The 27,145-nt window shown below is 39.4% G+C and overlaps 1 protein-coding gene across 6 annotated transcripts in view; it reads right to left on the bottom strand.

Annotated features, from left to right (window-relative positions):
- Positions 1-27,145, bottom strand: part of plppr2a (phospholipid phosphatase related 2a) — a 75,918-nt gene that overhangs the window by 21,027 nt on the left and 27,746 nt on the right. For 5 of the 6 annotated variants that reach the window (XR_014800118.1, XM_084926812.1, XM_084926813.1 and 2 more), the window contains one exon: positions 13,036-13,224. The exons of the other annotated variant lie outside the window; for it this stretch is intronic. Coding sequence is in view for 4 of the 5 variants with exons in the window: in XM_084926812.1 (XP_084782938.1) it covers positions 13,036-13,224 (189 nt within the window). In the remaining variant the exon portion in view is untranslated. The remainder of the gene's footprint in view (positions 1-13,035; positions 13,225-27,145) is intronic. 6 annotated transcript variants of the gene reach the window in all.

Genomic DNA, 27,145 nt, shown 5'->3' with positions numbered 1-27,145 from the left:
CGCTTCATCATTGCGTAGCAGCATCACTAATCCCCTTCTTTCCCTTTAATCTCTTCTTTCCTCTTCCTTTACCTTAGTTTTTTTTAAAACTGAAAGAAAAAAGTAGGTTATACATTTCTTACTTTTCCCTTCTCTATTTTTATCTTGTTCAATTTCACACCCCACTTTTCTCTGCTCGGTAACATCCCCTAAAATATGCATCAGTGGGACCTATGGCTGCTTTATATCTCATTGTTATCTATCATTCTGTTTCTTTCACACTTCACGTCTTTGCTGGGACATTGTTTATTTACAATGAGCCACCTGGATGCACATCCGATGACAGAACTTGGATTTGAGTAACAGAAATTTCATGGAAAATATTCCCCATATGTAGCAAAATGGGAACAGATGTCAGCCTGTATAGACCTACTACACATGTGAGCAGTGTTGGGCAAGTTACTTTAAAAAAGTAATTAATTATAGTTACTAGTTACTTCTTCAAAAAAGTAACTGAGTTAGTAACTGAGTTACAATATTCTAAAAATAATTAATTACTTGAAAAGTAACTATTGTGTTACTTTAAAAGAATGTTTAACCCTCTGGGGCCCAGAGTATAATTGGCCATTTTTGACTACTTTTGATGTTTCCTCTATATTTCACCTTTAAAAACTATTTACTTTGCCTTGTTTGGTATCATTCTTTTCAGCACAACCTCACGTGTCTGAATTTACAGTTATGTTTTCATTTTGACATACTGTATTAACACAACTGATCTAAAATCAGACAAAAAAACATAAAATCTGAGTAGAAAAAGTTATATTTTTTACTGTAACAACCACAAACATGTTTATTGAATCATATTTCATAACTTTAGATGCAAATATAAATTGTCAGTTTTAAAATCCTATGTTAAAATTGACAAAAAATTAAGTTATTTGCAGCCATTTACCTTTTACCCTTTAAAAAAAAAAAAAAAAATCAGCTGTTCTGCATTAAATAAGATGCCACACAAATTATTTGTGCCACTCCCAAAAAATAATTTCTGTCCACTATAAAAGAGAACATCACAGCCTGATACCTGCAGGTCTGACAGCAGCAGGTGTCTCACTCATCCTGCTTTTTACCTGGAGACGCCTCATTGTTCTAACACACAACACAAAACTATCCACAACACCACACACTAACTACACAAGACAACGCATTAACTACACACTCCAAACACGCTAAACATCACAAATCTCTCACATCTCAAAACTTGCTCTCTCTTTCTCTCTCTCTCTCTCTCTCTCACTCACTCCTAAAACTTCCCCCTCTTCCTAAACAACCAAATGTCATGTTGCCATATCATTTTTGATTGGTCGACATGGTGCATTTTTCCACCAACACAAACGGGCTGTTTTTTGTTTTGTTTTTTTTATTTTTTGCTCATAAGCAGAGAGTGCTTGCTGGGCTGTCCTTAGATAGTAAACGTGACGAAACTATTGAGGAAAAAACGCCGCGTATATATTGTTTATCATGACTCTGGTTTTACGTGGCCTATCAGCACAATTTAAAAACTGGTATACATCACCTTGTTGCTTTGTAATCTTTAAGTGGTCATGTGATTGGCTTACCACGAATACTTTATTCTTCCTCAGTCAAACAGCAGCACTCATGCGATTGTTTTGCCCCATTAGCTCCAGGTGTTGTGCCAAAAAGTGCTTGTCTACCAGAAAGTGATTGCCGTCCGCAGGAGTGCGCGCAGCTGCTTAAAGCTGTAGTGCCCAAATTACTTACAGCTACTGATATAAGATGCGGTAAGCTGAAGACAGCTTCAACCTTCTGTTTTGTTGAAAAATAGTAACAGACCGCATTTTCTTGTTAGTAACGGTAAAGGCGTTTTAACGATAGAAAAAGTAATTAGTTAGATTACTCATTACTGAAAAAAGTAATGCCATTATGTAACGCTGTTATTCCCATCACTGCACGTGAGCATGGGCACTTATATATATATGGGTCAAAGATGCCTTTCCCACATTTTATTTAAATAAATAATCATTAAAATCATTATTAAAGTGAATAAAATTATATAACCTGAGCCTGTTTCTGCCAGACATTTTTTCCTGTTAAAAAGGAGTTTTTCCTTCCCACTTTTGCCTGCATGCTCATAGGGAGTCATATGATCGTTGGGGTTTCTTTTTAATATTTTAGACTAATTTGAGAACCTTCAAACCTTTTTCCCCATTTTTAGATAAGATAGTGACGATGGAAAACAGGACAACTTTGAGACACATTTCCTTACAGAACGTATGCCTCTGCTTGCTGCCTTTAGCCAGAATCATTTTTCACAGAGAACTTGTGTGAGTATTAATCCACACTACTGCATTTTTGCTTAGAAACATAAGTATTACAAGCATCACTAAAACAGTTTATAACTTCTTAAATGGAGACATTTGGAAATACTGTCAACCCAGTTTCAGGTTTTAGACTTTTGGAAATGAATGATAATCTATGCTTGTTTCATTAGTCAAGCAATTTATGTCATAATATTATAATTCATAGAGTTAACTATTGGTAGGAATACAAACTTAAAACAAATACCAAGAAAAATCTTCAAGGCTATTTTTGATATAAAAATATGTAAAAAAAAAATTACATGCAAAGATTATAACAACACAGACAATAATATAGAGAGTTATTTTTAATTTGTCTGATGTAGTGCTGCACTACTGATGATTTGAAACCATTACTTCATTAAAGATAGAGATGGTAAGGTCGGCTACCACGGTTTCCATGTAGTTGCCAACTAGTAGACTTTACTCAGCTTCAGTCTGGGACTTTCAGAGAAACATTTATTTACAAATAATTATTTCACACTGTTAAATGAACACTATCATTATTTCAAATGGGCAGGACTGAAAATGTTAGCTACCAAGCTCCTACATTGACATTATTGTTTTATTATTACCCATAGCTGCTACCTTAACGATAGCTTAGCAGATGGCTAATGTGGCTATTGGATAAACATATTTTCATCTGCTCCATTATTTCCCGAGGCGTCGCCACATCATTTGGATCTACTGATGTCTGATTTGGCACAGTTTTTTACGCTGGATGCTCTTCCTGATGAGCCCATTTATCCAGGGTTGGGAAGGGCACTAGAACCAGTGCACTAGCTTGAGGCTGGATTTATATGTGTCAAATAATGGCTAATAGATAATATGTGCACTTGCCAGGTTAACATTTATGGTAACTGTTTAGTACTAAAGCGTTGTTGAAACTGGAGTTTTACTGAAATTCCTGATAAAATATTTTTTAATGTTTTCAATCTCAATTACCGTTAATGTGTTCAGCTGCTAGTGAGTGGAGGGGTCAACCCTAACCCTATGTCCTGACTAAAGTTTAGTGTCAACCACAGGAGGTTAAAACAGCACTGTTAATATCGATACCATTTCTAATTAGCATCTAATTGTTATTTTTTTTGACAACGCTATACAGTTTGTAATTTCTTCCTTCTTTCACTGTCCTGAGTGTTGGATAGAGGACCTACACTTCAGGCTGAATATTAAACAAAAGGTGAGGCTTTATTGTGGTTGATCAAAGTTCCACTTTAAATACAAAAAAGTCCAACTAAAACCATATAAAAAAATATGAAGGCACAGACAGGAGCAAACCAGACTGAAAAAAGGAAAGACTGTAAATACATTTTGTAGTAATTGGTCAAGAAGAAAGAACACAGTGAAAACAAACAGGAGATCAGGGGAAGACAGAGACAGACAACAAAACGACAGGATATGAAAGAAAACCAGCCTTCAAAGTAAAACAGGAAGCAAAACACAAATACTAAACGGAGACAAAAACACATTTCAGATGACAAATAAAAGAAAACAGAACAAGAAATAACACTGAAACGAGATAGAGGGGGAAACAGCGAAGGTTCTTGAAACACCCTGATTTTATTTGAAGCCGTTGCAGTTCCTTGTATTCGTTATTTTCTGCAAACAAATAGATCTCTGCTCTCTGTCTACACCGCCATAGTCAGTGCGCACATGACAGAAAATATTTCTTAAACCGTCCAAAAGTGTACATCTGGAGAGTTTTTTAAAAATGCTGTTTTAAAAAGAAGCATTATTACTGTGATTAAGCGTGAGTGTGAGTTAGATGCTAAAAAGAAAACCTAAGCCTTGGACCAATGTACCCATGTAGAGATGTAAGAATAGACAGTAGCGAACCAGTATGCACCCCTGTTGTGAATGCAGATTGGGCACCAGCATTTGTCAGAGACCTCTGAGGTGTTGACTGAAGCATGGCAGTCCACCAGCCAAGCAGGACCCCTGAGGTGTCTCTGCTTTCACCTGAGTAAAAATGGATCAAAGCTAAGAAGCAGAAATGACAACCACTGTTCAGTCTAATCTCATTTCACAGGAATGGGTGACTTTAGCTGAAAGCACTAGGAAGGCATGAACTTTATCTTTCTCGCCCTGTTCACTGCATAGGCAATCAGGTTGATGCAATAACCGCCCAGGGCCATAAAGGAAAACGGTAAAGCACAAACTGCAGACTTATGAAGACACAGAGAAACTGGTGGAGAAAAGAGAAGGTGACGGACGGAACGAGGAGATGTGAGTTGATGATTAAAATGCTATGTTGATGCAATCCCCTCCTATCTTAGGTAGGGTGATAATCACCATGAGGAGTCAGATGAGAGCTGTGACTGCATGCCAGGCAGAATGGGAACTGTGCAGACTGTGGTAAATTAGCCTTCTGTATGGATCCCAGTATCACAGATAGATAGAAAAGATAGAGAGTCTTTAATGTGTACGGAAGAAAACAGCACAAACGGCTTCTTTCCATGAATAGAATCCTTATCAGTTTCTTTTTCTTAAAGTTGCTTTTTTTTTACGTGTATTTTCCCTTCTGGTATCAGCCTCAATATCAGATGTCTCTCCCTGCATTAACATCACCTCTTCTATTATTATTTGAACATTTTATCACCTTGCTCTCGTCATCACAAGCTAAGGAACAGAAGTCGAGGGGGCAGAAACCTTCGCCCGTGTGACATATGCTCTCATGGCAGCCAGTGTCACAGAAATCGATGCCACTCCTCTGCCGCATGGAGCCCACCCTGCCATCTGTCTCATTAACCTGGCTTAGCAGCATACAAAACCAGACCGTGTGCTCGTGGGCCTGTGTATGAAAACATAAAGGAGAGATGCTAAAGAAGAAAAACAACAGGGAAGACCAAAAAGAAAAAGCTTAAGGTAGAGAGAAAGTCTGGAAAATGGGCACTCATCCTGTGGGCACAATTTAAAATGAAGGTGAACTGTTTTGTGGGGTCGTCAACATGAGGTCGTAGTTTGTGTCAGTGATGCACAGTGAGGTTTAGTGGAGGAGGAGGAAGCAGGCAAGACATCTCTGAGAGAGGTTAGGTAAATCATTCAGCTTCACCTGTTCGGACCTCAAAGCTCCATCCCTGTTAGTACTGCTTTGAAACCTGTGAAATACCTAGCACTTTTGGGGAGGCTGTGGCTCAGCAGGTAGGTAGGGACATCGTCTCCCAGAAAGTTGCTGGTTCGCTTTTCAGCTCTTGCAGTCTGGATGTTAAAGTATCCTTGGGCAAGATACTGAACTCCAAGACGTATCCACTGAACTGTGTGTTAGACAGAGTGCTTAGGTATGGAAAAAAAGTATGTGTGTGTAATTAGGTAGGCTTGTAATAAAAGTGCTTTGAGTGCTCATTTAAGAGTAGAAAAGTGCTATACAATCAATATATTTATAGAGTACTTTAACTAAATTGAAAACATCGGTTTATTATCGATGCACCAAGGTTAAGTTAATGTTACCGTCAGACTTGATTGAACTTTAGCACTTTACCTTTAACATAGCTAAGATTACCACTGTCATAATTTTCTAGGATTGTTTGCCACTGGGGGAAGTTGGGTATTTGGGCATTCTGACCGGAAGACTTAAGGAAGTTAGGGAGGAAGCATAAAGTTAAACTAAACCAGGAGGAAGCTGTTATGGCTGAAAAGCTAAAACGGGACTTTCAGTCAGTAAATAGTGGTTTGAATCCAAGTAGAGAGCTCATGTTAATAAATTAATTTTAGCAAAAGTTGATTTTTTTCTTTCTTTCAATTTTCAGCTGGACCTTGAGACAGTGGGACAGGCCAGCCTCCACCTTTTGACTTTGCAGTGAAAGACATCTCTATAATGCGTGTATTATTATTAGAAACCTATTTTTGAAATAGTAATTTTCCAGTGGAAGAGGTGAGTGAGTGGAGATGAAACTTGGTTTTATTTGAATAAACTGAGCTCAACTACATATGGATTTAACAAGGCCTTGAGTGTTCTGTGGACCTCTCCTTGATTCTGTCAGAACACAGCGTAGCTGAAAGGTGACGTTTTTTCAGATTTATTAAGCAAAGCATTCATCTCCGTGTGTGCCTTTTATCTCAGTGTGACTGCAGTCACATAAAAGACTTATTCTCCTCTTCATCAGAGGTAAAGAGTGGGAAGTGGGACAGATGAGCACAATTTTGATCATTTTCTGTAAGATCTCTATGCTTATCAGTCTAGCCACAGATTTTAATGGCAGTGAGGTGAGAAATCCCATCAGGTGTGAAAATGTGTTAATTGGCAGGTGAAACAAACACAGAAGAGAAGAGCGGTCAGGAAGGGTAAAGGGTAAAGATTTAAAAATGGAAGGAAGGGTGTTGATGAGTGGAAGCAATGTCACAGTACCCAGGATGGTGAAAGGTGGGGAAAAAATATTTAGTACTATTATGCTCTTCTAGTTACAAACAGGATATTTCTGAATAAATAAAGAGAAAAAACACAGAAAATCCTAAATAGTATAGGAAAGAGATGAATGGTAATAAATAGAACACGAAGGCAAAAAGGTCAATGTGGATGGGATGTAGTGGAGTGAGAAATGTGGACGGTCGTGGAAAACGGCCGTGCAACAGAGAGAGAAAAAGACAAAAATGAAGCTGATCAAAGGGTGGATTTACAGAGAATGAACACACATTTGTGCGCAAACTGTCAGACTGAATCTTTGCAGGATAAGTTTATTTATCCTAAGATTAACTGGCTTACAAGCTCCATTAGGCAAACTTTCAAGATGTCCTTAAAATGAACCAAACTAAAGTGTGTGTTTATACAGAGAATTCTTACTGTTATTCCAGATACAGCAGTGGTCTTTTGATAAATGCTGACAGCATTTATGTGCAACTAATGTATCAATAAAAAGGCATACGGATTATCACAATATGTGTTTTCCTTAAGTAAAACATGATCATTTTGATTACAAATAAGTGATTGACTTGCTGCAGTGATTTAGGTGCTTTTTGCATTGATATGATTGCAAGAATTATTCCTAAAATTGATTGTGGAAGCACAAGTTTCCCATTAAAAGCACATTTTCTTTAAATAATCAAATCGATGCCTACAAATTCCAACACCTGTGATTAAAAATCACATAATAATTACTAAACATTTATGTCTTACTGTCTTCTTCCATCTCTCAAACCCCCTCTTATTAAAATATCCACGCAAGGCATAAAAGTTCTAAAGTCAGCTTGCGCAATTGTCCAAAAAAATTGTATATAAGTCCATGAAGAAAAGACCAGCAATTTTCTACTATTTTATGTTGTTTCAAGTCTTATTGAACAATTCTGTACTACTGTGAGGTGTCGTGTCCTCGATTTCTCAGTCAGATTAAACAAAGGGTGAGATGACCACAACGGTCAAGAGGGGATTTCAAAACTGGAGACCACTAACAAATACAGTGCTGTGCAAAAGTCTAGAGTATTGAGTCACCCAACAAGCTTGAAAGTCAACTTTTGGTATGACCACCATTCTTCAACATAGCCTGAACTCTCTGAGGCAACTTTCTTGTCATTTCTTTAAGTAATCTTCAGGAATAATTCTCCAGGCTTCTTGAAGGACATTCAAAGCTCTTCTTTGGATGTTGGCTGCCTTTTTCTTATGTCCTCTGTCAAGATGATCCCACACTGCTTCAATTATGTTGAGGTCCTGGTTCTGGGGAGGCCAATCCATGACTGATAGTGTTCCATTGTGTGTTTTTCTATCCAGGTATGTTTTGGGGTTCATTGTCCAGCACAAAAATAATTCCATTGTCAATCAGACAATAAAGTATATTCCATAGTGGATTAAACCTAAAGTAGTTTTCTGTGTAATTTCATCAATTTTGATGACATCTCCAACACCACTGAGTGAAACGGAGCCCCAAACCATGACAGAGCCTCCACCGTTTTTTTAATGATGGCTGTAGTCACTCATGTTGTTCTTCACTCCTCCCTGTTCACTGACAGTTTAAACATAAAATTTCAAATTTGCATTCATCACTCTATCAGACGTGTTCCCACTGATTTTTGAGTACAGTTCTTGAGTAATTTGGCATACCTCAGCCTTTGCCACCCTTCAACATTTCTGAACCGGCTTGAGTGAACAGTAGATGGATCAACTGAACATCCAGATGCATCTCTCAGGTTTTCTGTCAGGTTTTGCTGGTTTTTCCCTGTTTCTTAAGGACATGACTTCCAGACTGTTCATGTGCTATAGTCCTGCCTCTCCCCCCCCCCCCCCCCCCCCTCCCCACTTGTGCAGGACACGCTGCACACCAACCTGAAATATGCCAATTTTTCAGCTAATAAGATAACCTTTATTAGTCCCACATGTGGGAAATTTAATAGCTCTTTGCTAAGTTGTCTGTTATGTGTAGCCGTAACACTGGTCCTTGAGTTCCTTGAGAAGACCATTTATGCTTGAATGAGTCATAGGGTGGTGTTAAGTGACTCAACAAACAAACAAACAAACAAAAAACAAGTACAACAACATTCCTCTGAAATATAAAGAAATCAAGTGTGACTCAAAACTTTGCTTAGTAATAAAGATGAGCCATGGCCATTGTTTGAAAAAATTACAGCGCATTTGGAAATTTGCTCATGCATAGCAACAGAAGCTAACAGTAAATTGGCAGTGTTTACCGGGTGGGAGGTTAGTGGGGGATAATTACATTGTCACTGGTGACTGGTGTTCCATGTGGAGATGCAAAGATAGTTTGAAGAAATAATTGACCAGTTACTCAGTGCTCCCTGAAAGTGGCTGCGATGGAAAGATGAATGTGACCTGGACACACATGAATTTTAAAATCTTTACAGATTATAAAAGATCTTACCTAAATTACCCTAAATGTCCGCTCATATTGTTGGGTTATTTTAACAGGCAGATTAACAATTCCAAGAAATTGGACTAATAGGAACTGGTTTTCTAAAAGAACCGGTTCTCAAATCCCATCTCTAATTATAGGCCTGTTGTGGACTGTATTAGATTTCATAAACTTATAGGTGTAACAAATTTTGACTTTTTTTATACGTACTGAAAAGATGGATCTCACCCATGCTCAGTGCTTTTGGAAATAATCTAAAGAAACTATAGAAAAAAAATAACCCCTTCTTTATTAGTTCTTCCCACCTTTAGTGTAATCTACAAAGTTATAAAAAGGTTCACCTTAATGTTACTGAGGCGGAAACCTGCCTTGTACCTCCTCTTATGTTTTGGTCTCCACACTGGGACTGGGTCTTTGTGCTAAAACCTTCAAAAAGTGATTGATGATTTTAATTAAATGTTGGGAACCACACTGGGAGCCGACTGACTGCTAGACTGCCCTCTGTTGGGCTTGGAGGACTGGCACTGACCCAAATACACTGGATGCCTATTACCTTCAATGGCTCAGCCAGACAAGGTCTCATTTACATGGTCAGTACAAGTAATTAAGTCCACATTCTAAAGTGTAATTAGTTCCTGCAGTAGCAGTATTATGGTATGATGCTCTCATACTCTTTATCTCTACTACATTCAGTAGAGATTCATTCTACATTCAAATCAAAGAATATGCACAATAACTGAATATAATAAAAAAATGGCAACGCACGTTTACACCAGACTGCCACTATCTCAGGGAGTTACTGCTGTGATTTGCTTTGGTGCTTGTTACACATACCAAGGCCTCTGTCAGCACAGGTTAGGGCAGACTAGCTGGTGTAAGTAATGTGCTCTGACCCAGTTCAACATCCCGAGTAATTTACCCTGAGTTAGGGCAGATTTAAAGGTCTCTGTGGATAATCCAACTCAAGAGAAATTAAATTATCCACAAAATAATATGTCCTGCTGTGTGGGTATTAGTGAGTTACTTAGCACTAAATAACACGTACAATTTTCTGCTAAGTCCTATCCTGAGCCAGCCCTATTTCTTTATGAGACAGACTTTCTTGTCATTTTTAAGTGGTCTTTCTGAAAAATTTCAAAAATTTTATTTGGACATTGGCTGCTTTTCCCACTCATCTTCAGTCCAGTCCCGTTTCTTAAGCCATCATTCAAGCATAAAAAAGCTCCTAACTCAGTGGATGAATCAGTGTTGTGTCTGCACAGAACAGACTTAGGCCCATTATTACAAGCAGCAGTGGCAGTCCTAGCCTGTTTGGCACCCTGGGCGAACACTCCCTCCCTCTAATTTTGCACTCCAGTCGAACACCCATCCCCCAACCCGAGGATCACCACAACATAACCTAATAGACCTACACCTTAATTCACAGATTCACTTTGTCTAAGGTGTATTTCTGGGATTTTGCACAACCCAGGATTCAAATCATGAATACATAATGGGCTTGGATTTACAACATTAGGATTGAAATGTACTCTTTTTGGAAGCAGCCGGGCACCCTCCCCTTTCGACAGGTGGTGTGTGAAACTTTAAATCATCAAACTGTTAATTTTAAATTTTAAATTGTTATTGATCCGTTTACCCCTAGTCCTAAAGTGTATATTTATTTTCTTACTCTTCTTAAATTTATTGTTTGTTTACTTGCACTGCTGTAACTGGAGCCTCGTAGTCTCGTCTCTCTATATCCTGTACTGTATGTAGCGGAGATGACAATAAAGTTTATTTTGACTTCAGCACAGCAGCGAGCAGGCGCACCGAGGGCTCTCGCGCTCACTTTTCGCGCATAGAATTTAGAAAAAACATCGGTGCAAATTATAAGTCTGTATCATAATGTCTGGTGTTTTCGTGTTTGTTGGTTTGTTTTTATTTTGCGAGTTGGTTATTAGATGCAGCTCCAGCCAGCCAGAGAATCCCCCGCCGCCCCGCCCTCTCCTCCCTGTGCCGCAAGCAGCAGGCGCACCTCGCAAACGGAGGGCGCCCTTACTCCCAGCAAATGGGCGATAGAAAACCGATCGGTGCCTATGCCATTCCCAGTATGCGCTGGCTGATGTCGGGGCAGCATGAGTAAGAGCAATTTTTTTTTTTTGCCGCCCCGGACAACCGCCTGTGTCGCCCGTATCAAAAACTGCTACTGACAAGCAGCCTGTCACAGAAACACATAATTTGTTCTGATTTCTTTAGTTGAATTTATAAAAATGCAAGCAATACCACAGTTTAAAATAAAGAAATAGTACTTTTGCACCAACAAGGTGATTCACAAAGAGTTACCATATTAGCTGAAAACAGCATGGAGTGCAGCATGTCCTTAAAATATTGAAAAAGTGAGGAAACTGTACAAATGGAAGACAAAAGAAGAACCCAACAAACATGCCCTATGCACACACAGCCCTACAATCCAATCCCCATTTATGAATGAAATGAAACAACATTTATAAAAAATAAATGCTGTTTCATCCAAATGTGAGAAAACAAACACTTTCATAAAAGAAGACGTACAAACTTGTACATTTGTACATTTTCTTCTCTCTTTTATTATATTCCTACCAAATATATCAACTTTATCACTTAGTTGTGAATATAAATACTTTCTGAATCCATTAAATTACTTACACGTATTGTTTTGTCTGCTGTGGTTGCCAACAGCTCGCAATTAGAAAAAAAAAAATCACTGTGTATTGTGGCTGCGAGACAAACTGTACACAGCGGTACCACATTATAACAGCCCACAGTCTTTCTTCTGGCAATGAACTGCTGCACAGAAAACCTCATCATCTGCGATTGTTTGGTGCTCCAGTTGTGGGGTATTCTTGTCTTTGCACTGAGTGCAGGCTGTGGTTTTTGTCTGTGCATGTAATCTGCTCAGGTTATTTGTGTGCTTTGTATTGTGGATGCTGGTTGGTTTCTGTATGTGCTGTTTATTTTCTTTCTTTCTTTCTTTTTTCTTTCTTTCTTTCTTTCTTTCTTTCTTTCTTTCTTTCTTTCTCGTGGTGTGCTGGGGATTTAAGCTGTTCGGGGGTTTTTTTCTGCACTCAGGGTCAGGTGTTACACATTTCAGGCTCACTGCCTCCTATCTCACTTGAGGCTCAACAGCTAACCTCACACGCACACACATGCACAAGCATTCATGCATGTGCAAACATACATGAATACAGTACAAAAATAATAGCACACACCCCCTCTTAAAAAATTACCCTCCGTCGTGCTCATGTGTCTTTTTCTCACCTATTACCTCAGGGTTTTTTTGTTTTGTTTTTTAAGAACAGCATCTGTTGCCTGCCATCACTGCTCTGTCTCAACTCCAACTTTTACCTCGCTTCGTTTTTATTGCTTTCTGTGTTGTTTGTCTCTCTTCCTCTGATGCTCTCTTTCTCTCTCTCTAATGACCTGTCTGCCTCTTCCTATCACATCTCTGTGTGGTCCGAGCTGATGCTTGCCTCAGTTTTTTTTGTACTCTTCACACACATACAAACACACACTTGCATCCGCTTGTCAAGGACAGAGGGCGGAGGGGGTTACCTCTATGCAGCTTACCAGTCTGCACACTATCGACAGTGGTGCAACACACAAACACACACACACGCACAACAGATGATTAATCATGAGAACTACCAAACACCAGAACAGACAGAGCAAATCTAATACACAATCTCAACTTTGATAACTTCCATCTTTCTAACGCATCATTTTTCCCCACTCTGCTTTTTCAGAGCACGGGAGATGCAAACCCACTTGCATGATTATCTCTTGAATTTCTTAACTACCCACCCCCTTCCATATCTGCCAAGCTTTACTTCCATACTTAGAAATGAATAAATAATTAGAACTCTTACTGTTAGGGTAGGGATGGCTGTGACGAGCGAGTAGATGAGCACCGGAGGGATCTTGCTGGTATCATCCGGACCAGGGTAGGGCTTAGAGAAGGTCTTGTCGTAACAGAAGAAGCCCTGGATGTGCACGGGGAAGGTGTCCGTGTACTCAAAGTAGTAAGCCAGCAGCACCGTCCCAGCCATGATCACCAGCTGGAAATAGAACATTATCCCTCCGTTAGGAAGCGAGAGGACGAGAGGTGAAGCAGAGGAGGTAGAGGTGGAGGAGCCGGAGTGGGAGCGGGAGAGAAAGAGGGGAGAGACGAGTCCCTGTACCCCTCAGCAGCGGGGAGATGCATAGGAAATGCCGGATCCAGAGAGAGGCAGAGTGAGAGGTTCAGTGTTTGGAACCAGGAGACATGGTGAAAGAGAGAGAGAAAGATGAGAAGACAAGAAATAAAAGAGCCAAATCTGCAGGAGACTTCTCTCATCAAGAGATGAAAACAAAGATTCAAAGAAGGGGAAAAAAACAAAACAGGATAAAAGAGGATTCCCAACACCGCAAGCAGAAAAAAGACAAAGAATTGCATAGAGAGTGAGCAAGAGAAGGAGAGAGTGAGAGAGCAATGGAGAGAGAAAGAGTGATAGAGAGAGAAAGGGAGAGAGGAAGTGAAATGTGAGGGAGAGGAAGGGGGAGGCAGCCTTCATGCTGCTGGCACTCATGAAATCTACTACAGTTGAGCTGTGGGTGTATTTGTAGATGCTGCGTGCGCATGTGTGTGTCAGTGTGGAATACGTGAGTGTGTGTGGCATGATCACGTGCACAGAGACTGAAGTTTCTGCAGACACATGACTCTAACCATCAGCTGCTATCCCCGCTAAAAAGTTTAGTTGATATCATGCAAAATGTAATCAATTTCATTTCATTTTCTGATGTAACTTGATGGCTTTTTAAGTTTTCAAAAAAGGCTTTTTCCCTCTGCGTGTCCATTTTAGAATTCATTTGTACACTGCTTTCTACTTTGTTTTCTCTGATCACTTTGATTTCAAAGTGATCAGAGAATGCTTCCATGTGCCATTTCAAGCTGACACATGCAAGCAGTGCGCCAACTTGAAATGAAATTCCAACCTAGTGAGCAGTGTCACGAACTCTGATTGGTACTCACAGCTTGTTTTTGCAGTTTTCAGAAGGAAACAAGGAGGAGGTTTCTCTAACACAAGTCCCAAATGAGAGTGCACTCCTCAGATCTGCAGATTCACAAATGCAGCAGATCAAAGGCAGCAAAACTGATCACGATTTGTAGTAATTAAAGCCTCACCAATTTACCAATATTGTGGACCAGTATTGTTGACTGATATTAGCTACTGGCCAATCCATCTGTATCAGCATTTATAACAGGTAATAACTGACAATGTACAAAATAAAGATCGTAGAAACACCCTTGACACGTGTTATGAATTTTGATGTTACGTTATTTGTCCACCAGAGGGCAATCTGCATTTTCCTTGTTGGCATCATCAAAAACACAACAACAAGCTGGCTTAAATGTGAAGTCAATAAATAACTACACACAAGAAACGTAAGGGATATTTATGATGAGTATTAAGAACACATTCGGGGGGGGGGAAAGTCGTTTTGCGGTTAAACGTGAAATAGTTTTTTGAGATTAAAGTTGAAATGTGGTGATTACAGCTGTCATTTTAAACTAAACCACCACAACTCCTATAACCTTTACGAAATGTGCAGATCAGTTAGTGAAACAAACTGATCAGCTGTGTTATGGTGTCTTACATCCAACAGTGTAACCATCAATATCCTTGCATCATTTTGTACAAATCCGGCCAACTCTTCCAAATTTTTCCTTCTGACCAGATGCAACTTTCGGCACCATTTTTTCACTATCCTTGTTTGTATAAGGATGGCTGTAGCTCAGGAGGTAGAGCAGGTCATGTGCTGATTGGAAGGTTGGTGGTTTGATCCCTGGCTCCTCCAGTCTGCATGCCAAATATCCTTGCGCAAAATACTAACCCAAGTTGCTCTCTGATGCATTCATCGCAGTGTGAATGTGTATGATTGGTAGATAGAAAGCATAGAGCATTCCAATCCATGTGACTGGAGTAGAAAATAAGAATCAGTCCATTTAGCAATCACCACACTGTGTTTATGTGCTTAAATAATTTCTTTGTAACTGTGTCAGGGAAGTTATTGTTAATGTCTGGCTCTCTTCCACAGTGTCTTTGTCCTGTCTTCCTCCACTCACCCCGGTTGCGGCAGGTGGCTTCGCCCTCTCTTAGCCTGGTTCTGCCAAAGCTTTCTTCTTGTTAAAAGGGAGTTTTTCCTTCCCACTGTTGCCAAAGTGCTTGCTCATCAGGGGTTATCTGACTGTTGGAGTTTTCTCTGTTTGCTGTGTATTGCTGTAGGGTCTTTACCTTACAATGTAAAGTGCCTTGTGGCAACTGTTGCTATGATTTGGTGCTATAGAAATAAAACTGAATTGAACTAAATTCTTTATTTCACCTTTGCTGAAGAAAATTCCTATTACCTGGAAAATCATCAACTGAGATCCTAACATGGATCACAGACAGTGGGAAATGGTGGGAAAGCTTATTAACTCCATTTGATGGCAGCTGGGACTGTATGTTTTTAACTTGGCTAAGACAGGAGGACCATGGGCTGTATTCACCCTTGTTGTGTTGGCTATTAAACCTTGATTATACTCTAATTTAGTCAGACATGGACAGCTAGAAATACTGCAGCTGAGTAGGTGTTCCATCTATAGGCACATGTGTAGTTGGTGTATTTTTGTGTGGTCACAAAAAGCTTGGCAGGCACGTGGACATTAACAAAGACCTGCATGCTCAAGTCTGATGACAACATTTCATTCGAACCCACGATGTCTGTACTGAGAGGTGTGTGCAGTCTGCTTTACTGAAACGAAAGCTATGCACACTTGATGTTTCGGTCTTCTGTCACATCATCAATAAGCACAGGTTACTCAGTGCCACTGGAAGTCATGCTTGCCCATACACAGTGTTGGGGAGTAACGGAATACATGTACCGCCGTTACGTATTTAAAATACAAAATATGAGTAACTGTATTCCGTTACAGGTACCGTTTAAAAAGGTGGTATTTAGAATACAGTTACTTTGTTGAAATAAATGGATTACACGGCGGTACTTTCCTGTTTCATATTGTGGCGGGTCAGGACTGTTTCGGTTTTGTTTGACAGTAGTTCCAGGCGGCAGCGTTGCGGTTGCCATGGTTACAGGGTGACGCTCTCGCTCTGCGTGTTTCCTGGGTGAGAGAGCACCTTTTTGTTGTTGTGCTAAGCTAATAAGCAGAATGCAGAATGTAGCATCATGGGCAGTGTAGTCCGTGCTGCAGGGAGAATGGACTGCTATACTCGTTATGTGTCTGTGAGCGCGAGGTGGGAGGAAAAGGAGAGTCGAAAAGTACGAGTTGTCATCGAGCAAAAACGGGAGCTGGAAGCATGTAAATATAATAATAACCACTGCAGCCAAGAAGAGTGCCTGACGAGCCCAGGTGTAAGTAAGCTATTAAGACTCAACTGTACGCTTTGTTCGTGTTTTCCTCCGAAATGATAAGTTCCGTTGGAGCAGCCTTTCAACGCCTCTCTCTGTCTCTCGCAAGCAGAGTTGACCCAGACAACAAAGTAAAGCTATTTTTCGGCTACGAGCCCGACACGAACCCGTATTAGTCAGAGGTCCCTTTACTACAGTTCGGAGCCGCGGACCTTCAGTAACAGTAATAAATCACACAGCAATAGTACATTCACGTAATTGTAAAATGCATGATAATATGTTAAGTAATCCAAAGTATTCAGAATACGTTACTCTCATTGAGTAACGTAACGGAATACGTTACAGAATACATTTTAGGGCATGTATTCTGTATTCTGTAATGGAATACATTTTAAAAGTAACCTTCCCAACACTGCCCATACATCACAATGTTTCACACAGGTTTTACAGATGATGTTGTGAGCGTTGAATCATGACCCATTCCAAACCTTCTCCATATATTTTTTCCCTATAATTCTGTTGCATTCGTAGAGTCATTGATCCAATGAATGCTGTTTCGGAACTTGTCTTGCTTTTTACATTTTCTTTCTTTCTTTCTTTCTTTCTTTCTTTCTTTCTTTCTTTCTTTCTTTCTGTGATGGACTTGTCTCCTGAAAATGGTTCTTGTGAAGGGCTTTTTCTTTTCAGTCAAAAGCATCAGGCAATCATCTACCACTGGTCTCTTCCACAGATATCCAGGCCTTTTTATGCCTGTAGAGCTGACCAGCTCACTATATTTTCAGAATGAACTAGAACTGAATGAACTCTCATGTTTCCACTTTCTCTGTGATGGATTTGTTTTATTTTTGAAGTATGGGCAGAATTGCCCATTTCACACACATTGAGAGTTCCACTGAAACTGTTTCCAAAATCCAAATGCTACACTTGGAAATCAACTGCAGACCTTTTTACCTCCAAGTACGGGAAACAGCTTTTGCTAGAATTGTCCGATTACATTTGAGCCTCTGAAAAAAGACCGTCCCTTAAAATGGATGTAATTCCTAGAAGAAAAGTCAACACTTAAGGCCTATATCTATCTTAGAACTGTAACCTGGGTAAGTATAAAAAAAAGTTGTATTAGTGCCTGAAAATATATGAATGTTATGGTAAGATGAAGCACAGATCCTTATTCACCATTCATCATTGGCAAATTTTACCTCACATACATGTACACATGTTTACACATGTCAATGTATATCAACATCTACACATATACGTCTGGCATGCACTATACATATGTCCTGAATGTATATATAGAAGGGTGCATGTATTTATATTATGTGCAAATATACATAGGGGCACAAATATAAAGGATTTTTTATTTGTATAAACACCCTTCATTTGTGCCTCCCTCGTTTTGTTTTTTGACTATCTGCAGTTGTCATGGTGAAGAAATAACTGAAGCACCAGATTTATAAAATACAAAAAAGTGTTTGTACAGATTTGTGTTGAACTTACGCTTCACTTTGTGGTTTATAAATTATTGTAGTAGCGGTTTATGTTTGTATTTTATGTGTTTGTGTGTCTTGCACACACGCTTGATGGGAGCTGTTTGTTGGGTTTGCTTTGGGTGAGAGGAGGTGTTCTAAATGTGTGACTCATAAAGCCTTCCCTTGTTTTCCTGTTTGATGGTGTAGCGCTCCTCCCCTGCATTTCCCCAACGTATTGTGACTGACTGTGACTCACACTTCTAGGAAGAAACACTTTTAAGTCACAACGCCACGTTAAAATCATGATCATACTTATGCATAGTTGAGCACAGAGCACAGCATACCATGTCTCCTTTATTTCCACTTCTATGCGCTGGAAAAATATTAGAGAATGTGCGTCTGCTGAAGATTTTGCCTCAAGCTCCCATATGTCGGAGTTCATAGTTGTTGACCAGCAAATCTGCATCTCCAGCCAATAGATGAAGAGCTTATTTTTAGAGTCATCTTTAGATATGAGCTCTTTCTAAATCAAACCAGGAACCAAAAAAACACTACAAAGGAGTATTACAGCCACATGAATCGAGAACAGAGAATATTCTATTTACTTTACAGAATAAATAGAACATTATGATATTAATATTCATTAAAATGGAACATCAATAATTTAGTCGCACATTGGGCTCACAGTTAATAACACCTAACAGATTATTGTTCGTAAAATGATCAATATAACCTTGACCATGACTTTCAGCTTTATTGTCCATAAACCTTATATACTTTATTCTTAGCATTCAAACCTCAACATTTTAACTCAGGGTTCTCAAGTTTTCAAACTTAATTTATAGCACTTTTTAACTTTAAAGATACAGTGTGTAGAATTTCACCACTAGACGTTAATAGATTGTAGATTGCAGTCAACTAAATTCTGTTTTTTTTACACATTCTAATTCAAGTGCATTATGTTATCTATGGCAGCTGTTATAGGACAAATATTTTTTTTACTCAGCAATAGAGATCAGAAACATTAAATTAAATTAAGAATGTACCGCATAATGACACTGCTGTTGTTTCTGTTGTTAGCCACTGTTAGCTGCTGTCAGCTAGCATTAGCTGCTATTAGCCGATGTCAGTCAAGTTTTCTTTTAAGTGGATCTAACATTGCTGGACTCAGGCACGTAGTGAATAAACTCTCATCAATTTAAAAATATAATCAAACTGTTTATCAGATTGAAAGTGTAATTTTTAGGACACTCGAGCCAAACATTAGCTGGCATAATGTTAGCTTATAACCAGCTATTGTTGTGGTTTAGTTTGTGGTGTTGTTGTCAGGTGCCTAGAAGAGAGGACCATCAAATTTGTCCAGTTTGCTGAGAATAGGTAATTGCAACAATTTCAGGAATAAATAAGCATGTTTATGCAGTTTTTTGTGTTTAAAAACATTGATTCCAGTTTAGGAGATAATGGTAAAATGGTAAATGGCCTGTATTTGTATAGCGCTTTTCTAGTCCCTAAGGACCCCAAAGCGCTTTACACAACCTGTCATCCAACCATTCATGCACACATTGGTGATGGCAGCTACATTGTAGCCACAGCCACCCTGGGGCGCACTGACAGAGGCGAGGCTGCCGGACACTGGCGCCACCGGGCCCTCTGACCACCACCAGTAGGCAACGGGTGAAGTGTCTTGCCCAAGGACACAACGACCGAGACTGTCGGAGCCGGGGCTCGAACCGGCAACCTTCCGATTACAAGGCGAACTCCCAACTCTTGAGCCACGATCGCCCCAATAATGTTATATTGGTGTGATAATGTTTAGCGTGAGGAGGAAGAGGATGATTTTTAATCCAGATGGCTGTTAAGTTGTGTCTTTCCTTCATATTTTCACTTCTTTGGTGAGAAGGGGATCCCTTCTCGTATGTATTCAATTCAATTCAATTCAATTTTATTTATATAGCGCCAAATCACAACAAAAGTCGCCTCAAGGCGCTTCATAGATACAGAGAAAAACCCAACAATCATATGACCCCCTATGAGCAAGCACTTTGGCGACAGTGGGAAGGAAAAACTCCCTTTTAACAGGAAGAAACCTCCGGCAGAACCAGGCTCAGGGAGGGGCGGCCATCTGCTGCGACCGGTTGGGGTGAGAGAAGGAAGACAGGATAAAAGACATGCTGTGGAAGAGAGACAGAGGTTAATAACAGATATGATTCAGTGCAGAGAGGTCTATTAATACATAGTGAGTGAGAAAGGTGACTGGAAAGGAAAAACTCAATGCATCATGGGAATCCCCCGGCAGCCTACGTCTATAGCAGCATAACTAAGGGAGGATTCAGGGTCACCTGGTCCAGCCCTAACTATATGCTTTAGCAAAAAGGAAAGTTTTAAGCCTAATCTTAAAAGTAGAGATAGTTTCTGTCTCCCGAATCCAAACTGGAAGCTGGTTCCACAGAAGAGGGGCCTGAAAACTGAAGGCTCTGCCTCCCATTCTACTTTTAAATACTCTAGGAACAACAAGTAGGCCTGCAGAGCGAGAGCGAAGTGCTCTAATAGGGTGATATGGTACTACAAGGTCATTAAGATAAGATGGGGCCTGATTATTTAAGACCTCGTATGTGAGGAGCAGGATTTTGAATTCAATTCTGGATTTAACAGGAAGCCAATGAAGGGAAGCCAAAACAGGAGAAATATGCTCTCTCCTTCTAGTCCCTGTCAGTACTCTTGCTGCAGCATTTTGGATTAGCTGAAGGCTTTTCAGTGAGTTTTTTGGACATCCTGATAATAATGAATTACAGTAGTCCAGCCTGGAAGTAATAAATGCATGAACTAGTTTTTCAGCGTCACTCTGAGACAGGATATTTCTAATTTTAGAGATGTATGATCACAGGTATGAGCAATCTTGAGTCTGAAGGTGCAGATATGAATAAAAATTTGTCTCCACAGCACACGTACGCTGCTGCATTCTCTTATGTATGTGGCTGGTCTATAGCCATAAATGTAAAATGTGATTAGATGGACTGGTGCTTTCCATCTTGGCCACTGTATTCAAGAAGGTGGGGCCACATGGCAGCTTCAAAAAAATGGTGTATTTTTATGCAAGATGCAATTGCACACTAATCATGTATCTTTATGAGGTCAATATTCTTTTTTCTATTAAACAAAGTTAAAAAAAACAAAAACAAAAAAACCCACTGACTGTTCCTTTAATTTAACTTGTGATTTTTTTATTCTCAGAATGCAAAATAACTAATAAGTGAATAGATGTGTGGCGATACCACTCCTTCAGAAAAGACAGCATGGAATCAAGTACACCATAAAACTTATTTTTTGCAGCTATTAAAGGGGGGGAAATAGTCTTGAGTCACTTTCATCGTACCTAACATAAGAACTTTTTTTATATTTGCCAGTGCAGATTAAGCCGCTACTCTCATGATGGTTTGCTGTTACCTGCAATGTGACTTGTGGCAGTTTATTCACACCCTGGCAACTCTCTGTCCTACCCTCCTCTTGGCACTCGTTCACATTCTTCTCTCCACTCTGCTGTGCACCTGTCTTTCCTTTTTTCTTTATTGACCTCGTCCAAAAGAGAGCAGCTATTAACAGAAAAAAGGGACAGGCAGAGTTAGAAACCTGCCCTGCTCTGACCTATTTTTGTCTGGAGATGGAAGGGCAGATCAGCAGCACAAAAGATCCGTGGTTTGTCAAGATGAAAGGTCACATTAAGACAGTTCAAGTCTGGAGCTGTCAAAAAGCAATGTGTGGCTGCCTGTTACAGTCGCAAAAAGAGGGTGAAGACTGACGAGTGTCTTCTTCTATTCCCAAGCTTCTAAAGATGTCATCATCTCCCTCTGAGCCTCAGCATTTTCGAAATACGCTTTTTGGCTGTCATATTATGAAGGCGTTAGGAGACTACATCTCATTAAGACATAAAACTCACTTCATTATTTTAGGTATCAGGATATTTTGAACAAGCTTCATTTCCTGATTTTAAAAAAACATGCAGGAAATAAGTTTTGAATCATTGATTTCTGTGAGGCAGTATGAAAAGTGCTTGTCAGTGATAAGAAGAGGGCTTATCTGCCCTGCATGTCTGATCTGTTAAGAATAAAAAGGCAATGAACAATAATTTAATTCATATATCTAAAACCTCGGGTACCCTTACTTTGGTATCATTACATTAAAACAAGAATAATTACACCTTTACTCCGCTACAATTGCAGCAACATACACTTTAAATGAAGTTGTGTGTGTTAAATTTACATAAAAATATTTCTGAAGCAAGTTTACATAATTTATGTCTTTATTCACTGCTCCAAATTAATTTGATTAATTAGAGCTGCCTATTTTTCATCTTTAAGTACGGAAATAACTCAAGCTCAACAGAGTTCTTTGTCATCAGAGCTAGCAGGTAGATGTCTTTTTCAGATGATATCTTCCAGTAAAAACTGAGTTTCTGATGTTCAGCTGGCTTCTGGTATAAAGGAGAATATCACTGATGTCAGGTTGCAAAGCTGAAAGTTCACAATTTTAGCAGCAGAAAATGTTCTTCTTAAGGTTTACAGAATGTCACCAAATATAACAGGAGCTGATGAAGGAGTCGCTGTCTAAACCAAAACCAAATGCAAAATGCCTGCAAAACCAAAAGTGTCAGTGTAATGGTGCCACTGGTGGAAATGTTTTGGGAAGAACAAAGTCACTATTTTGGGAAAGACTAATATCAAATGCAAAATTTAATGCAAATCTAAATTGTAGATACTGAGATACTTTAGTGCCATAAAAAGTCAAAACTTCACAACTGTCAGATTAATTCAATGACCAACATGAATGTCTTAATTCACATCAGTCACCAGTGGTCCAAAGTTTGCTTTAAAACCATCCATCAATCCTTCCATCCATTCATTTTTTTCCATTCAGGGGTGGGTCACAGGGGTTTAGCCTAAACTGGGAAACCCAGACCTCCCTCTCCCCGGCCACCCTCACCAGCTTAACCAGAGGAACACCAGCACATCCTGTGTCTACCCTAGGGCCTCCTCCTGGTAGGACATGCCTGGAACACCTCACCCTTGAGGCAAGCATCCTTATTAGCATCCTTATCAGATGCCTGAACCAATTCAACTGACTCCTTTGCGAAGGCAGTTTGCTTAAAAACATCTGGAATGGTTTTCCCAAAGACCCAACCTCAAGGCTTGTGGACTATACTTAACAGCTGGTTCCGTGCTTTTAAGGTGAACTCTAACAATTCTGCCAAATATATATATATTTATATTTGATGCTTATGTGTAAAATTCAATAAAGAAGGACTGTGTTCACTCATCTCCCTGTTTTCCCAGGTTTTTTCATCCAGCATGCAAACCACCTCCTCATCTCTGCATCACCCAAGTACTCAGCCTGTATCCTATCTTCACCACCACTACCATCTAGACTGCAGGGGGTCCTGATCTAATTCCTATCACTGCTGGGATTCTGTCTGCTGTGATGGCCCATCAGAGTCTGATTGCCAAATAGCATAACTGAATTCTGTATTGCAAAAAATCCTCTTTATTTTATTGTAATGAGCTCTCCTTATTGATATATATTACTATTTATATATTCAGATTATTAGAAACCTCACAAACAAATGTGTAAAGCTTTATATATCTTTTTCCATTAGTTATAGTTGGCAGTCTAGAGCAAAATAGCAGATTGGGTAACACACTGGCTGCATGACTGATAAGGAAAACTTTAAGTATTACAGTCTCTCCCTTGGCAAGACTTAAAAGCCCTAAGACCTAACAGCACACAAATCAAGGCAGGAAAATATTTCTCATCTTGCACATCATCATTCGCTAAAAGGGCACAGTATTCAGTATGTGCTCCCTCTGTGAGCATTGTCACATTCCCGATGGCACTACAGGATGAGCTCTTGCCCTTTTCTCAGATGAATATCCTGTTCTACCTGATATCAGTGTGTCTGACAATGGAAACGTCTCAGTGTGTTTCTCTTTAAACTGCTCCATGCTCCATGCTGCCTTTAAAGGATAAAACATGGCTCAGATACCCAGACACTCCTTTTCCTGTCCCTGACAGAGATTAAACATTTTACCTGTCAAAAATGCACCCCACCCCACCTTGGTATCAGTTCTTCCACTTCTCCACCAACATACACAGCTTTTTGATGAATATTTCATATCAGCTGATGAACTGACAGACTGTGCCCACTTCTAGTGGCTGCGATGCCACGAGGCAAGAAGGGTTTACATCAGCAGTGACATCAAGACGTCTGAAAACACGGCACAAATAACTGGAAAGCATTTCAGGAACAAGTCCAGGGAACAGCAACAGCCAACGGCATGTGAAGGACCCACCACAGCGAGCTCAGATCCAAAAATATGACCACTTTCCCCTCCTTCATTTAACCAGTGTGAAATACACGGCAACCTCCCACATATCCAGTTTTTTTCTATAAACAGGAAGAGACAACACTGCTCAGAGTTGATGAACTCGATCTTAAATAGAAAGTTGTCTTTATATTTTTACAGTTGAGATTTGAGTTTGGACGTTCCCAGCTTTTTTTGAGCAGATTATGTATAGACATCATAGATATCACAACACTTTGCCACTTTTATTATTAATAAACATAAAGTAGTGAAATGTGCAGTAACACCTCAGTTTTTTTTCTTTCTCTTATTTCCGCAGCTTTTATTGTTTTCTGAGCGCTCCTGTATTTATTAGCAGTTCATTTTAAAAAGCCACAGGGGTGCGCCTTTATACTCTACCTGCTAGGTAGAGCAGGCTGAGCAAATCCAACAGAGCCGTCTAGCTCATTAAAAATAGTAAAACGGAATTCTAACATGGCACCTTATCTGCAAATCTACCCTCATGTTGTTAAGTGGAAAAAGTTTTTTAGGTTCTCTTTTTCCAAAAACAAAACTAAAGACTTTCTTAGGTTGGAGCTCAGACTAATGTAAACATCTACTACTGCAACCACATTTTTTATCTATCCAATGGATCAAATTCAGATGACATATGGAGTCATTATGAGCTGTGCCTTTAACAAGCAAATATTAACTCACAGGCCAGGGATGCTGTGAGACTTTTGCTAGCAGCTCAAAACTGACCACCTTATCATGTATGGAAACTTACACTGAAAAAAATGAATTAACTGCGTTTTGCCATTCATAGGTCAAAGAATTCAGGCTCTCAAAAACTTGACTTGCTACTTAAACCACTGATTTATTTGAAATTTTTAGATAATAAGCGGAAATATTGACTAATTTTTTGTGTTTTATTTGTTTTATTTTTAACCAGCAGCAAGCTACTATAGGAAAACTGAGGCAAAATTAAAGAAACTATATCGAAATAAATTACTAGTTAGCTGTTTTAATGTCAGTGAACCAACTAATATTGATGTTAATTCTTTTGCACTGTCTTGCAAAGTTTCTGTCAGGGTCCTGGGTCTCCTGACCCAGCGTTTTTAGTTCTTTGTGATTTTTGTATTATTGTACTTGTGTGTGATTTATTCTATGGTTTCTAGTTTTGATCCCTTGCCCTTCATGTCTCTCTGTGTCCCCTCTGTTCTGTGTAAGTCTGTGTCTGCATGTTTGAGTTTCCCTCTGTGTCTTTCGGTTCTTAGAGTCCTCTGCCTTATGGTTTATGTCTCTGTTTCTTAGTTGCTGTCTCCACTGTGTCAAGTTCGCGTCTCTGTGTGATACTTCCTGTTTTACTTTGAAGGTCCGTGTCTTATGTGAATGCGTCCTGCTTTGCTTGTCTCGTCAGTCCTGATTTCTCCCAGCTGTGTCTCATTCCCCTCGTTACTTCCCAGTGTATTTAAACCTTTCTCTGTGTCAGTGTCGCGTTGTCCCTCATGCTGTGTGTGATTCTCCCCGTGTCTCCTGGTATGCATTATAATTAGCTTTTCCCAGTTTAGTTTTGTATTGCTTGTGTTCTATTTTCCAGCAATAAAGCTGTGCTTTTGAGTTCAAGTTCTGTCCCCGTGAGTTTGCGTTTGGGTCCAATCCCTGCCTGCCACACAGCCGAAACATGACAGTTTCACTATAGTTCATTCAGAAAATGTGATTAATATCATAATAATATTGTTGACTGTGCTATTTGTAGTTCCACTTACGCACTAAAAGTCGACATGAGCACACCCCATATCAGTGAAGTCAAGTCATGTTTGCAGTCAATCCTTAATGAATTATAACATGGACTGTGTGACAGAAAATGTACAAGAACCCACAGTTGTATAAAGCAGTGGTTATCACTGTTGCCTAAGAACAAGGAGGTTCCTGGTTAAAACCATCTGGTCAGATAGAGGCTTTCTGTGTGCCGTTTCTGTGCTCTCCCTCTGTCTGTGTGGGTTCTCTCAGTGTGATCTGGGTTTCACTCATGGTCCAAAGAAATGTATTTCAAATGGTAATTTAAGCTGGTCATAGGTGTAGATGGAAGGCGGATAAAGTGGTCACCTTCATAGAATAAAGTGCTGTATTAAAAGGTGTCAGAAAAAGGGTAAATTTGGCTTCAATTGTGGCCAATAAGACCAATAAATTGTATTTTATATTTTCAATAATGTCCATCTCTTCAAAACCCATTACGCCAGTTTCTCAAACTTTGAGAAAACAAGTGTTTTTATTTGCTTGTTTCTTTTTTCTACATTGATTTGGTGAGTTTGGTGGCTTTATATCAGGATTGTTCACTGATTTATGGATGGCTATGCATGAAAATGTTACTAAAGGCACGTGAATACGTTTGGTTTTTTGTTGGGTTTTTTTTTTAAGTTTTTGAGTCATTCTTGTTCTGGAAATTCATCACACTGAGGCACTGATAGACATCTATCAGATAGACTCTATGAGATAGACTGAAAGAGGCAAAAATACACATCTTGCATTATATGTTTAGTAATACATCATATCATCATGATATTGTAATAATAAATATAAATAGGAATAATTTAGCACTAAAAATCTGTTTCAACCATACATTGTGGCCTGGGATTTTCCTGACTTGAAATCATCCTTAAACATACATTTTAAAAAAATAATTTTTCAAAGGTACGCAAAGGTAGGCAAGCTATCTTGTAATTTCTTTAAGTAGTCTTTTGAAGCAGTTCTCAAATCTTCTCTGGGGAGTCCAGTTTGTTCCAGTG

This window comes from Perissodus microlepis, chromosome 4 (genome assembly GCF_051167445.1).
Source record: "Perissodus microlepis isolate ML-2025 ecotype Zambia chromosome 4, ASM5116744v1, whole genome shotgun sequence".
Lineage (NCBI taxonomy): Eukaryota > Metazoa > Chordata > Actinopteri > Cichliformes > Cichlidae > Perissodus > Perissodus microlepis.
Note: the sequence above shows the minus strand (reverse complement) of the source record. Positions and strands in the feature narration are given on the sequence as shown.